The sequence below is a fragment of the Bos grunniens genome, chromosome 22, assembly GCF_055505025.1.
Source record: "Bos grunniens cultivar Pamir isolate PY7600 chromosome 22, Bosgru_T2T1.0, whole genome shotgun sequence".
NCBI classification, from domain to species: Eukaryota; Metazoa; Chordata; class Mammalia; order Artiodactyla; family Bovidae; genus Bos; species Bos grunniens.
Genome location: NC_141186.1, coordinates 53,289,105 through 53,305,075, shown reverse-complemented (window position 1 = coordinate 53,305,075; position 15,971 = coordinate 53,289,105). Strand labels below are relative to the sequence as shown.

The window sequence follows — 15,971 nt, the reverse complement described above, 5'->3', positions numbered from 1 at the left end:
ATTCTTACATTTTTATAATAGTACTATAACAGAATCATGAACAAATGAATAAAATACAAGAAAGTTTTCTGCAAGAGGAAAATTATACAACCCAAAGATAAATTTTGACAAATAAATGGTTCTGGTATTTCAGTTTCATGTTTAATATAAATTTCTAATTTATTTTATAACATTTCAGGATTCAGGATTAAGGATGGACAAACACATGAGAGGTAACTGTATAGAAATTTTCTTATTTTAACTGGAAAAATTTCACTTTGCCAATAAATGGTATTTTTCATTAATGTCATGAGATACCTGAATATCTGAATGTGACTTATCATCTTCAGATACCCACTAGCAAGGGAGCAATAAGCTCACATGTATGATACTTTCTGAGAGTGACTGAGGGAACCTGTCCCCAAGTGCTTGTCTTCAGAGTCACGGGGCCAGGGCTACATCCTCCCTAAATCCACATGCACGACATCTTTCATTCAGGTCTGTACCCAGCTTATCAAAAAAAAAGAGAACTGGAAAAATTAAGAGATAACTTGTGGGCACCCACGCTCAGAAAAGGAAAAAAAAGAAAAGAGGCAGCAAAAAAGAACAAAGACTAATTGATGCCTTTCCCTGAGTCTATGTTTCTGACAGGAGGAAGGGGTTCTAAGGCTTCTGGAACACTTTGGAAACAGCCACTGGGGAAAACACGTCACCCTTTCCTGAGCTACTGTGACTGCCCCGTTCCTCTGTATCATTTAGTTATGCAAAACCAAAACTAAATGCATCTACTTACTAATCTGCCCGGTGTTACTAGTGGTAAAGAATCAGCCTGCCAATGGAAATGTAAGGGATGTGGGTTCGATCCCTGGGTTAGGAAGATCCTCTGGAAGAGGGCATGGCAACCCACTCTAGTATTCTTGCCTGGAGAATCCCCATGGGCTGAGGAGCCTGGAGGGCTACAGTACGTAGGGTCGCAAAGGATCGGACACGACTGAAGCGACTTGGCATACACACACTAATCTGTCATTTTGTTTTTTCCTTTTGTGATATTTTACAGGTATACTTTGATTTATATAACAGATGACTTTTTTAGAAGTTAAATTTAAATGGATTTTGACATGGAAACTTCTGTTCTATTAATTAAAATACTATTTTATCAATATCATTTCATTACAATCCCACATAAAGTTAGTAATGCAACCTTCACATCTGGCATGTTTCCCGGCTTTTCTGTCACATGGTTGAGGATGTATTAAGCAGGCTAATACACTAGGAAATTTTGATTATTTAACGAAAGGAAATGTATCTCTCTCTTTTTCTTTTTTGGTAAATAGAAAATAATTTACAAAGTAACCTGCCCCTAACCAATCAAGTTTTATTTAGTTTGGCTTACAGCAATAAATGTGTTGCATGAGTGACTGGAATTCCATACACTCATTTTAAATAATTTTACATACGAATAACCTACCTCTTTCTTTAAGATCTTCAATATAGGCTTTCATAAATTCTTTATCAAAATGTTGGCGATCTCGTTCACTCTCCATCATTTCATCACCATCTTGACACTGGGTATTCTCAAGAGGATTGTCCTTAAGACTTACAAATCTATTCAAGAGAATATGGAAAATACCACCACTTTCAGCTGTGCACTTGCAATTGTGCAAAAACCTCAGAAGTCAACCTTTGTGGCACTAAATCCCAATTTCTCACTTCTTCTTGGAAGTCACAGATGACCACATAATAGTGTCACCAGTGGGATTTCACCGTGCAGAAAGCCAGTAGGATTACTGGATTCAGTTTATACCAGACTGTGCAGAGGCTTGTTGGGAAGATGAGAGGTACTTAGCCACAGACAGAGGACAGTGGGCATGAGGTGAACAATAACCTCTCCATCAGATATGATGCCTTACTATGTTTGATATTACTCCCAGTTAGTGACAGCAAACTCTTAAAATGTTGTGGCTATGTTGAAAAGGGCTCAGATGAAATCCCCATCAAAGAAATATTTAAAATATGGACTACTGTGACAAAAAAAAAAAGCTAAAGGAGACAAGCCAAAATGGCATTTGACCTAATTTCTTCACAATTTTGAAAGATCTTTTGATGTGAAAGATTCTACAAATATATCTATTCAAAATAGGAAATCTTTCAAACGGTCTTTGGTTGCAATTGTAGGCCCTACTAAGTCTTGGGGAATTTAGTCTACTTGCTTTGGTTTGTAGAAGAGATGTTACATACCTATATTACGAATATACATATATGTGTATATATATGATATCAGCCACATAGCTAGTGAAAGATTCTACAAATATTTCTATTCAAAATAGGAAATCTTTCAAACAGTCTTTGACTGCAATTGTAGGCCCTACTAAGTCTTGGGGAATTTAGTCTACTTGCTTTGGTTTGTAGAAGAGATGTTACATACCTATATTACGAATATACATATATGTGTATATATATGATATCAGCCACATAGCTGTTAGCTTTATATATATATACATATATATATATATATACCCCAGTTAATTTTCCTTTTAACTTTATTTAATAGCTAAATATGGGGAAAGCAAAAAGGCTTTACTTCTTATGTACATAGATCCATTTAACTTTTCATTTGCAATTTCTTTCATTGAATTTTTATCACTTTTTTTAATCCAAAAATAAGACATATACCTATATTTTATCATCTTTCATTTTTTATCAAAGTAATCACTGTACATATCTTGAAATTTGAATAGCACAATGATACTTTTTATGTAAAGCAGCCCTGCCCCTTCGCTCCTCTCCCATCTCAAAGAAATTTGTCATTGGTCCGTCACTGTTTTTACTGAATCTATTTGAAATTATCTTTTACCATGGAAAAATACTTGAATGTTGTTCAATCAGGTGAAGGTATTCCTCCCCTTATCTTCAACTCCCTCTATTTCCCTAACCTTCCTCCCTCCCAATTTTTATCTATACTTTTATTTTTTCAACATTTTATTATGAAACTTTTTCAAACATTCAGCAAAGTTAGAAAATGTTACAATGAACACCCCTGTACCCACTCCTAGGTTCCACATTAAACACTTTACTGTACTTGCTTTATCACATCCCCATCCACTGATTTACCCACTCCTCTAGCCACCCATCAAGCCACCTGATTTTTTGAAGCCTTTCAAAGCACATCACAGACATTGTGTAGTTTTACACTGTTAACGTCAATACCATCCACGTTCCGATCTGTAACCACATTTAACTTTTCTATCTTGTTTGCAGTTTGATTCTAGAATTGAAAACCAGTTTATAATATTTGTGTGTTTGTGACAATTATCTGGTAAGTCTTACAGATACCTTCGTATTTTGAAAATGAGACAGCAAAATGTTGTCTGGGCATCTTTATATGCAGACAGCGTTTGCCCGGCGGACAGCCCCGCTGTGGCTGACCACTCAGGGAGCAAATCAGTCCCCTGGGGAATCTCCAAACACAAAAGTCCAGGGTCATTCCCTCGGGGCCTCCCTGAAGCAAACCTCACACTCTGGATCAGTGGGCTAGACTCTTGGTGCTGAGTGACCTGCCCAATGAAATCAAGGAGGAGATCTGGAAGGCCGGGATCACCCGTTTGTATGAAGCTTTCGTTTTGCTCCTTCTGTTTTTAGCACCGTGGCTCAGTCTACACCTTCCACACCTGAAATCCGACTACCACGCATCTTTGGAGTCCTCCAGGATATGGCTCATCTCTCGGTTTGCCCTCTGAGCTTCAGCCTATTTCATCCTATTTCCATCAGTCACCAGTGTGCCTCTGCTGAGTATCTCCCAGAAATGTGTTGGGACCTCTCATTCTGTGAGGGCCTTAGCTGCTTCTTTCATCGTTGTGGGTCTATACATTTTTTTCCCCTCATCTTAATGGGGTCTCAAGATTGACAGGGGTTAAGTACATCACCATGTATCTATTGTTGTTATCATCATTAACCTGGCAATTCTCATTCATTTTATAGCCTCCTTCCCATATTTAATTTGTGGCTTAATCCAGATTTCTTTTTATATGTTACTTATGACTTTATATGTATTTATCTATGTGTGTGTGTGTGTGTGTATTTGTGCCCTGGGCACATATCCCTCTGTGCCTTCAGCCAGCAGGTAGCATTTATCCAGAAATCCTTTGAGCTATACCTCCCCATGCCATTGGCCAAAGACTTCAAAATTCCATATGAAAGCGCCAGAATTTCTTGTTCTCCGAGTAGGAGAACCATTGAACATGGTTCCTGAGACGGAGGCCCAGGCTCCAGGGGCTCCTCGCTCTTACCTTGTGTCTGAATGGGTCTCTACTGGGCCGTCTACTCACTTTAAAGGGGTGGAGGAGTCACAGAGGGCTGTTGGGAGCTCCACCAAGTGGTCCCCGCTGACGACTAACAAGGTGAGCTTCTTAAGGTTAAGCAAGGCATAAGGAAGGTAGGTGAGCTTGTTCTTGTACAAGAGAAAGGTCTGCAGTCCTTCTAGCCTAAGAAGACGTGAAAGGGATTAGAACTCAAGGACTTAGCCTCACAGCCAAGAAAAGTGAATTACAGATAAATTCTAGTAGGAAATCCCTACTTAGTTTGTTTTTCATATATGACCCTTATAAGAATAAACTGGCTACACGATTTAAATAAAGTCATATGGGGTGACACGATTTGGGTTCTTTGTTTTTTAAGTTTTTACTGAATTAATTGGCAATGGAAGATACAGATATAGCAGCAGGATAAGCAAATTACACAATATACAGTAGGCCATGATGGAACTTATAAAATCAGTGTATCTGCCATTCTATCTAGTATCTACTCTGTTCCCACAGGTAGATATGGGAAAGAAATCATATTAGAGCTGCAGTGAGAATAAACAAATTTTGGTAACGTATTTCCTCTTGTGAGAACACAGTTACTATTCTCTCATCATACTTTAACTTTAAATAAACCTGCAGAGTAAGAAGGAAATGAGCAAAATATGGTTCAAATATGTTATTCTCTGTTTTCCATTGTCTTCTAGCTCAATGCCTGCCTCTCTAGCTTTTTATTTCACTCATCTGCAAAATTTTGACTGATCCCACAAAATATTTCACAAAGTTCCCCTTGTGTTTCAAACTAAAACAATTCCCACTTAGTCTCATAAACCAGGAAAGAATCCATATACATCACATGTCCCAGGAGTAGAGAAAGGTCATGAGATGGCGTTCAGGACCAAGCCATTTTCAGTTCCTGTGTCCCAACAGCTTACTATTCTACTTTATGATGAACACTATGGAGTCCCGGAGGCCAGAAAGTTTGTTTCATCCACACTTGAACTCAGCCCACTTCCTGGGCCTGCCGTACAGAAGCCTAGTAATATTGGCTGATTGAATAAATGAATGAATCTATCGTACATGACTCTGTACAGTAGTTATTTTTTAAAAAATGAAATAGCTGCAAGAAGAGAATTTGAAAACCTTACTAAGCATATCAATTTTGTTTGAAACATTATGTATAATAAAGCAATAAATGAAACTGATAAAAATTATCCTGATATCCTATATAGAATGAAATGTTTCTATTCCATACATAATGAATTTACTTTTCCACTCCTGGGGAGTAAGGGAAAGCTAAGCTTCCATTCTACTGAGGACTAAAGTAGAACAAAGATGTGTTCAAATTGTGTGTATATATATACACACACACACATACGTATATATATGCGTATATATATTGCATTTAAACTGTGTATATATACATATGTATATATATATATACAGTTGACCCTTGAACAACATAGGTCTGAACTTCGTGAGTCCACTCATATGCAGATATTTTTCAATGGTAAATATTACAGTATTGCATGGGTCTGTGGTTGGTTGAATCTGCAGATGCAGAGGAACCCTTGGTACAGAGACCAACAAGAAATTATATGCAGATTAAGTCCCTCATTGTTCAAGGGTCAGCTGTACATGTATCTGTATGATGTAGACTGACAACTGTCTTATTCTATAAAGAACCAAACTAATTTCTCAGAACCAAGAAACTCTGGAAAATTAGTTGATCTTGGAAAACACTCATGTGTCGGGCATGTTTGAAATGTTAGCGACTAGTTCATGTCCTGCACCTTCAGAATGCAAGTAGCTACCTGTCTATGTCTTGTGGCAGGTCACTCAGGTTATTGTTGCTGATATCCAACCACTTCAAATTAGACATCCGCAGGACGCAGATCGGGACGCTGGCAAACTTGTTTGCTGAGATATCTACGAATGAAACTTGCTTCAAATTACTTAACTAGGAAGGAATAACAAAATATTCTAATTACTTTTTAATTTTTTAATTTATTGGGGTAGCATTGATTTATTACAATGTTGTGTCTAATTAGTTTTTAACAGTGGGAATTAAGTTCAACTAATAATTTTTAGATTGACGTCTCTTACCAAAGGCATTTATGTGAACATATGCAAAACAGATAAATACAGTATATATTCTGAACACCTGTTGTGTGTTGTTCACTGTGCTACCTTCTAGGGGTAATAAGACGAATAGCTCACAGTGGCTGCCCTTGAGGTGTTTATATTTTCATAAATGAGCAAGGCTAATTTATGTAGTAAGAACTAGTGTGAAGAAGTTTCCAATTTGCAACACTCAGTAACACAGAGAAAGGAGTGAGGTGAGAGTCAGGGGTCAGGAAAGAGTCACAGAGAATGGAGTGTTTGAATTGGGTCTTGAGGTTCCTTGACAGGTGGAAAGGTTGGGGAGGACACTCAGGTGGGGAACAGCACGTGCAAAGCCAGAGAAGACAGAAAGTGTAAGCCTCAAAGAGTAGTATGACCTAGCGAAGCCTGTTTTAATGGGTTCTGGAAAGTCTTCAGGAGACTCACACTTGAATTGGTAAAGAGACACGGCAAATGATCAGAAATCTCCACTGTTATTCGGAAAGGCATGCCCAACAGGACTTACTCATGGAGTGGACATGGGGCACGGGAGCAAGAGAGATCAAAGGTGAGTTGGCTTGCTGCCAGCCTGCACATCTGGGAGAGGACTGGGCCTCTCTGTAAAGATGGGAGGACTGGGGAACGAGAAGCTTGTGGGAAAATCTTGAGCCCTGGCTGTGCCCCTCACCAGGACCATCCCTCGGCATGTCCCGGGTCACACAGGTGCTAAGAGTGGAAGCAGCCACTCCCTCTCACCCAGAAGTTTCCAGGAAAGAAGAATACGCCTTCCGGGACTAGAGAGAGTCAATGGCCAGGGCCTTGTCAGAGCCTCACCAGCGACACTATTTTTAGCCTATTCATTAGCAGCAGGATTTGTGAGATCCTTATTGCTCTTCAAGCACAAGAAGCTTGTTGAGTTTTATTTAACAACAAAAACTGTTGACTTTCATCTGTTTCATTTTATCAGAAAATAATTTAAAATCATTTCCCCAATGAATACAGACAAAAAAGAAACAAATGGATATTTTTTAATTAATGGACTTCTCGAATCATATCTATGGGCTATTTTACTTATCTGCATTTAAATTTTTAAAAATTTTATCCACTTTATTTATTTCCAATTGTTTCCAATTTTTTTCTACATTATGGGTAAACAAGTTGGGATCTGCATTATGGACATCAGGCATCACATATTAAATAGACATTAAATAAAAATACCTTGCATGAAAATAGGATTTATTTTGCCTAGTTTTCTTTTGATAGCGGCTCTGAAATTAAATTTGAGTTGTAGCCAAGTGTAAGCACATTTCTAAAGACTTTATATTAGCTGGTTTAGGATGATTAAAATGTCATGAAAATGTCACTTAAGTAAAGATGGATTTTATCTTCTAAAACTTTTTCCCCATATTACAGACCATTCCGTGTCACAAACCAAGTAAAAGTAAATCACCATGCAAAAATGTTTCTTTCTTACTTCAAAAGGGAGCTCGGTTAATTCTAGATTTCCAGAACAATCCAGTTTCTCTAGATTTTCACAGTCTCCCAGTTCTGGAGGAATGCTCTTCAGATGGTTGAAACTCACGTTGAGTTCCTTGAGGTTCTTCAAACAACCTGTTATCAGAAAAAATCAACAGGCATGGTGCAGGTTCATTAAGGTCTTTTAAGGACAAAAAACAAAATGAAGATGTAAAACATTTGTATAAATGATGGTGGCAAAGGCATGCAACATGATTTTGTGTTTGTTTTCTAAGCACTCTGATTAAATGTCTGCTCATCTTTTATCTTAAGCATTTTGGTCATAGATCAGAGCATTTTTTGCTTATTTTTTTATCTGTTTAATCCTTTGTGAAACTATAGGCAAGGGGGATGTGGGGGATTTTTCCTCCACATAGACTGAGTCAGGGCCCAAAACCTGCAAACCTCTCTAAAATTGTATGATGAATGAAGTAACAGGCAATGGCTTTGAAGTGGTCCAGTTCCTAGGGGCAGACTCTGATGGGAGGCAAGCTAAGTACTGAAATACACACAAAGCTCAATGTACATGGTAAATGACTTCAACAAGGAGACTGTTCATAGGCTGCATAGAATTCATTTATCTTTTGCTTCATATTTGCATTTATTAATTATGACATATTGTGCTTCCTAAATAATATGTGTGCTTTTAAAAAGCCTAAATCCCTTTCACAGGCAGGAAGCGAACACACTAAGAATATTAGGCAATAACAGATTGATGGAGAAACACCACATCCCACTTCTGTCTTGATTGACTAAACGTATGACCAGTTTCAAATCAGAAACCAGTACAAGAGTAAATATATTTAATATTCCAAAAATCATGTCACGCATGATCTAAAGCATTACTTTAACATTCTTAATCTAAGTTTAAAAGTTAGAAAACCTAAAGTATTGTTTATTTTTGCAGAGCAGGCACTCAAAATACAAATTTTCTTGCCATTTTATAAATGAGAAAGGGAAACAAAGAAAGACAGTATATTGGCGGTAGAGCCACTTCTGAGTCAATTTTTGTGGTCTCACTGTTAGAAGATGATGATGATGTTGTGAAAATCAGTGGCCCCTCTAACTTACCCACCTGGTATACACTGCAACTGCAACCTTACAGTCAGGTATTGGTGTCAAAATAGCAGGATGGATTTGGGGGCTAATATAAAATAACAAAAGATTGTTTCTCTTATGGGGAGGGCTGGGGAGCGTGTGATCAGACTAACGCTCTCCATAGGCCCAGCTTCTGTAAGACAGGGTCACACTGCACAAACCTTCTTCAGTTTAAATAAGGAAAGTTAAGATTGGCACAGATAGTGTGAATGTTCTAAGCTATCTAGTCTCCAGATTCAGGAAAGTAAATGTGTCTATTAAAGAGTTACCTGATCTGGTTGGTGGAGGCCTTTGCTCCAGTACATTAAGGACACATTTATACCAACCGTACATGCATTTATCGCAAGGGGATGCAAAGAGAAGATGAGGTAATGGGAGAGAAAACTGTATACAAGTTCCTTCTAGCTGGTGCAGAGAAAAAGTAGCAGCTTTGGCAAGTCTACCTCAGATATAACATTTTAATAATTTACAGACATAAAGAAATTGTATGTGTATGTATTCACATTGTTGTTCTCCTTGCCACATTTTCATGATGTCTGATCTCATTATACAAACACTACTTTTCCTCTCTCAACAAATAAGAACTTGGCATTATTCATCTGAGATGAACTCAGTAGTCCCCATCAGAGATAGCGAACAGCATTGTCATCAAGCACCATGAGCCTGAAGATCTGGGAAAAATCAGTTTTTCAGTGTGACAAGGGTCCCAAGTCACAAAAACCAAAATAAAACCTTTAAGGCACTGCTATGGTCTGAAAATTCATACGTTGAAATCCTAATGCCCAAAAGTGATGTTATTATTAGTAGGTGGGGTCTTTGGGAGCTAATTATGGTTGGGTAAGATCATGAGGGTGGAGCTCCATGAGGGATCCATGGTCTTGTAGAAAAGATCCCACAGAGCTCCCTGGCCCCTTCGACCACGTAAGGAAGCAGGAAGAAGTGTGCAACCCAGAAAAAGGCCCTCCGTCCACCATGCTGGCACTCCGATCTGACTCCAGAACTGTGAGCAAAAAAATTATTTTATTTAAAAACCACCCAATCTGTTTTTTTTTATAGCAGTCTGAATGGACTAAGACAGGCATCATAGCTCCAGCATATTATATTTCTAAATAGCTAATGAGTCTATCCTTTCCTGCAATGTTCCAGGATCTTTTCCAACTGAAATGAAATCTCCCTACTTATATAGCCCATTCTCCCAGGGCCCTCAGACCTAATTGCCAGTGAGCAAAATATAATCTAATTGGGGTACAATTTGTTGTCCAGAGGCTTCTAGCTTCTAGAGCCCAAAGAAAGCATTAAGGAATTTACATACTTTAAATTAGTTGAGTAAACAGTTTTAAACTACTTCAATAATTAGCTATTTTAAACCCATTTAATGATTATTCCTCAGAGTTAAGAGGACCACTAACTGTCATGCTTAATTTGTCAGAAATAATTGTCCTGATAATGAGAAACAGGATACCCCATTTGGTGACCACTTCCCCTCACCCACTCTGCTCAGCCAATGCTCAGTTATTCTCTAAAATAGCTCTGTAAGAGATCCAGTTCCACCTCCTTTACAAAAGAGAGCCATTCAACATAAAAGAGCTTAAAAAAAAAAAAAAAAACAGAAAAACACACAACTCTTCAGTCCTCTTTCTAGCCAATCACATTCTGTTGATTTTTTTTTTTAATTTCTCTCTAGTGTGTAAGGAGTTATACCTACTCCACCAGGAAAAGACCATGTCTTGAATTAGCATATGTTTAGTTCTTTTCAGCACATTTGGAATGATTTGTCCTAAATGTCCACAATAGTTGTGCTTGAAAAGAAGGTGTATTCCAAACACTCCAAGTTAATAACTCAACTAGCATCTAAGAAGCAAGCAAGCAACAGAAAATAACTCCCTAGAATAAAACAAGGGCCAGTTACATCACCTAAAGACCCTCTTTTTATTATTTGACCCTTACTTTTCTTATGAATGCCCTATGTAATGATAAAAATTTTATACTTATCCATCACAAGAATCTTCAAACTAGGGATATGATATATTTCTCAGCCATGTGAGGAGAATTTTTGTGACTCTGCCGAAGTCACGGGTGTATTTGGCTGAATTATATTCAGTTGACTTGAAATAGACTCAAAGTTACAAGGTGGATAAGATATTTATGTATGACTTATATCCAGTATAGAATGTGTAAAGTTTCTGAGATTTCTTTCCCCTCCCCTCCCACAGTGTTTTTGACATGCAAAAACACTCAACTAGGGAATTTTAAAGGTGGCAAATATTATTTAAAAAGTCTGACCCCTTATCCTACAAAGGAGGATACTAAGATGCAAAAAAATGAAAGTATTTGCCCAAGTTACTCAGACTAGAATTGTGTCTTCAGAATCTTAGATCTAGTGTCCAATTACTTAGTTTAAATGGAAAATATTTAAAGAAGAAGTTAAATAAAGCATACCATAATCATCACTCAGCCATTAGGGAGAATGAGGAAGGATAGGATATTCTGATATTGAAAAATAACATTTATGTAAAGATAACAATGATGAAGATGATGAGAGTGGGGAAGTGAAAGTCACTCAGTCAGTCGTGTCTGACTTTGTGACCCCATGGACTATAGAGTTCATGGAATTCTCTAGGCCAGAGTACTGGAGTGGGTAGCCATTCCCTTCTCCAGGGGATCTTCCCAATCCAGGGATCGAACTTAGGTGTCCTGCGTTGCAGGCAGATTCTTTACCAGCTGAGCCACCAAGGAAGCCCAATGATAGTGGTGGTGGCTAGCAATTGTTGAGGGTTGATCTGTTCTAAACGCTTTCTTTGTATTAACTATTTAATCTTTACAACAACCTTGTGAAGTAGATATTATTATTATCACCATTTTACAGATAGAGAAACTGAAAACCAGTGAGTGACCTGCCTAAGGTGACCTTTCAGTAAGTGAAAGACCCAATCAGCCTGACCCTAGAGTCCATCCCCATCTTCAAGGTATGATAAGGGAAAAGAAGGCTTAGGCTGAAGAACACAGTGTGAGCTCTTCTATGGAAGTATGTTTAGTGTGCATATACGTTAACATAAGCATACATATAAATATATTTAATGGGCATATATTTTAACATATATTTATAAATATGGCTACAATGTAGAGCTCTAGAAGAACATTGGATATGTATATAATTTTGATACCAGGAAATAATCCTTGCTGAGAGAGCTGACTTTACATTTTATGTCTTTCTAGAATGTTTAATTATTTCGCCCTGCTCATTACAGAGGTTTATGGGGATGATATGTCTCCAGAAAGACTTGAGTGTCTTGGAAGAATCATAACGACTATATGCCCAGAACAGCCATGTGCTTCACACACGAGAGAAAGAGAAGCAGTGACGATCATTATCATGGACTTCACTTACGGTGAAGCTAGTGAACAACAGAATGATTGAAAATAAAGAATCTGGACCAAAATAAAACCATAAGCTAAACTAAACTCATCAGTGGACTCTTATGTGGCAACAATATATTGTATCTTATATTTATAATAAATACATTATTGCATGTTTGTATTTCTAAAGCCAAAAGAAAAAAACCAAAAAGTTTCTAAACACAGCGCTGCTCACTCATGAGACTTGCCATTTCTAAGGAAGTGGCAGATGTCAGCACTGCTGAGTTACACAGGGAGATCCTGGCATCACTACCCAGAGGGGACACTGTGAACCAGCAGCTCTGGAGAGACATGAAACAGCCCCGAACAGCGACGTCCTGGGGCAGCAGGAGAAGGAAGAGTTCTCCATGTCCCCTGCTTCCCAGACAAGGGGCCTGAAGGTTCCAGCTAAGGAACATACCAATTTCAGCTGGAAGACGGGAGATCTGGTTTTTTGGCAGATCCAGAATCCTCATGGCTTGAAACAGTTCGATATACTTAGGAATGATCTGAATCAGAGTATTGCTGATGTGCCATTCTTTCAAATGCGTCTGCTCCTTCAAAGAATCTGGGAACTCCTAGAATAGAAGGGAACCTGTCGGTCAGAACTAGCTCCTCCCTGTGTAGGAGTTCAGAGGCAGAACACAAGAAGCCAAGGAAAACATGCACTTGTTCCAAAACCCAGAGGAGAGGGAGCGTGGGTGAGAGCATTCGCCTAAACTGACTTAGCAAGCATGCACGCATGCCAGCTCTGCAGCCATGCCAAAGAGAAAGCAAGATGCTGTGGCTGGCAGTAACTCCACAGTAGCAGATGAGCCCAATTTCAAAAGGGCCATGAATTCATATTATTAAAATAAAATGCTGTGTGGACACTGACAACCAGGCTCCCACCCCAAGCCACATACATATTATTTACTTACAACATACGGATTTAACATCGTCTAAAAATAAAATCTGGCCATGACTTGGATTTTAAAACGTGTGCTCCGTCTCCCTTCCTCTGTATTACTGATAGTTGCTCTTTAAAATATCTGATAAAGACTTAATATTTGCTGTGCCAAATTTCTGAATTTTTTTATGAGTCTAACAGGGTAAGAGCCGAGAAGGACAGTGGGGAGACCTGGATGCTGAGCCACATCTCAAGGGCACGCCTTTTCTGGCCCTCACTTCTGAAGTGACAGAGAGCAACTCAGCTGTATCCAGGATCTTCCCTGCCTCAAGTGGTCTGGGATAAAATCGTAAAGGTGTTGAGAAATGCATTAGACCTTAGAGGGGCTATTTGGCCAGCTAGAGAATTTCAGTTCATGGGCTTACGAGCGCCTACTTCTACAAGGTGTGCTGAGCACTGCGGGACATGCATGTCCCCTGACCTCACAGAGCTGGCCACAGAGCACCATCAGCAAAGTGGGGCCGGAATGTACAGGGGAGAGGTGGGGCGGGGCGGAGGCAGCAATCAGAGTGTCCACAGTGACCCTTTGCTTGGTACCTGTACTTGGAACGGGCTTTAGGATCACTGCTCTTGGATATGTGGATTAAGCTTGTAACCTACAGAAGTCCTTTCATCTTTAACATGCTTTCAGATAACAGTACAAGATAGGCAAAGTGGGCATGATTCAGGTCCATTTTAAAGAAGAAAACTGAGGACTTCCCTGGTAGCTCAGTGTTAAAGAATCTGTCTGCCAATACAAGAGACAAGGGGATCGATCCCTGATCCAGGAAGATCCCACATGACGTGCAGCAACTAAGCCCACACACCACCACTATTGAGCCTGTGCTCTAGAGCCTGGAAGCCATAACTACTGAAGCCGTGCAGCGTGGAGCCCGCACTCTGCAACAAGAAAAGCCACTGCAATAGAAGCCCACGCACCGCAATTAGAGAGTAGCCCCTGCTCACCGTAACTAGAAAAAAGCCCGAGTAGCAGTGAAGACGCAGCACAGCCAAAAATTAATTAATTATTAAAAATAAATAAAAGAGGAACATTGAAATCCAAAGACATTTAAACGGGTTACTTAGGGTGCGTTCCAGCTACGTAGTTTCAGGAACTAGGACAAAATGAAATTGCAGGCCCCTTCTAAAAGTTATTAGGAATTTCAAGATGGAGATGGCAGAGCATTAAATCAAGCCCAGGGCCCTTCCTAGCATAGGGCCTTGCGTGACTGACCCCAGCACCCGGGCCTGACAAATCCATCTCAGCACCTCCTCATCCTGATCCGAATGCCACCCACACCAGACCAGAAGGTTTCCTTCTGCAGCTCAGACAAGACAGGAGCTGGGGCATCAGAGAGCTGACCCCAGGTCATAATCACACTCTCTTTCTGGAAGTTTCAATGGTCAAGTGCCTCATAAATAACTTCTCTCATATTGTTCTTCCAATAACAGCATGCTTGCAAAAGTTACAATGCCTTCTAAAATTATATCCATAACCATTTTTAATAACATGGGGAAAATCTTAAGATAGCACATTAAATAAAAATAAAAGGAATGGGGTGAAGATGGCAGGTTGAACACATACATATACTTTTGCTCCTCTCTATGAAAAAAGACAGTAAAAGAATTCCTTTTTGAAAGCATAAACCTTACAAGAGGGCAAAGAGAAAGAGAAGAGAGGCAGTAGCAACAAGGTCTTGGTAGCTAGAAAGCTGAAAGATGGTAACCCAGCGCCCCCTGACCTGCTCAGTCTTAGGCCAGCAGCAGGAACAATAAGACACAACCTGAGCTCCTTAGGGACCTAACAGAAGCAGAAGAGATTAAGAAGAGGTGGCAAGAATACACAGAAGAACTGTACAAAAAAGATCTTCATGACCTGGATAATCACGATGTTGTGATCACTCACCTAGAGCCAGACATCCTGGAATGTGAAGTCAAGTGGGCCTTAGGAAGCATCACTACAAACAAAGCTAGTGGAGGTGATGGAATTCCAGTTGAGCTATTTCAAATCCTGAAAGATGATGCTGTGAAAGTGCTGCACTCAGTATGCCAGAAAATATGGAAAACTCAGCAGTGGCCACAGGACTGGAAAAGGTCAGTTTTCATTCCAATCCCAAAGAAAGGCAATGCCAAATAATGCTCAAACTACCGCACAATTGCACTCATCTCACACGCTAGTAAAGTAATGTTCAAAATTCTCCAAGCCAGGCTTCAGCAGTACGTGAACCATGAACTTCCAGATGTTCAAGCTGGTTTTAGAAAAGGCAGAAGAACCAGAGATCAAATTGCCAACATCTGATGGATCACTGAAAAAGCAAGAGAGTTCCAGAAAAACATCTATTTCTGCTTTATTGATTATGCCAAAGCCTAATGTGTGGATCACAATAAACTGTGGAAAATTTTGAAAGAGATGGGAATACCAGACCACCTGACCTGCCTCTTGAGAAACCTGTATGCAGGTCAGGAAGCAACAGTTAGAACTGGACATGGAACAACAGACTGGTTCCAAATAGGAAAAGGAGTACATCAAGGCTGTATATTGTCACCCTGCTTATTTAACTTCTATGCAAAGTACATCATGAGAAACGCTGCGCTGGAGGAAGCACAGGCTGGAATCAAGATTGCTGGCAGAAATATCAATAACCTCAGATACA

At 39.4% G+C, this 15,971-nt stretch overlaps 1 protein-coding gene across 3 annotated transcripts in view; it reads right to left on the bottom strand.

Moving 5' to 3' along the window:
- LRRC2 (leucine rich repeat containing 2) overlaps window positions 1-15,971 on the bottom strand; it is a 45,133-nt gene that overhangs the window by 3,939 nt on the left and 25,223 nt on the right. For all 3 annotated transcript variants that reach the window (XM_086368389.1, XM_086368388.1, XM_086368390.1), the window contains 5 exons: window positions 12,811-12,967; window positions 7,855-7,991; window positions 6,092-6,237; window positions 4,305-4,460; window positions 1,448-1,584 (listed from right to left, as the gene is read on the bottom strand). In XM_086368389.1, coding sequence (XP_086224515.1) covers window positions 1,448-1,584; window positions 4,305-4,460; window positions 6,092-6,237; window positions 7,855-7,991; window positions 12,811-12,967 — 733 coding nt within the window. The remainder of the gene's footprint in view (window positions 1-1,447; window positions 1,585-4,304; window positions 4,461-6,091; window positions 6,238-7,854; window positions 7,992-12,810; window positions 12,968-15,971) is intronic.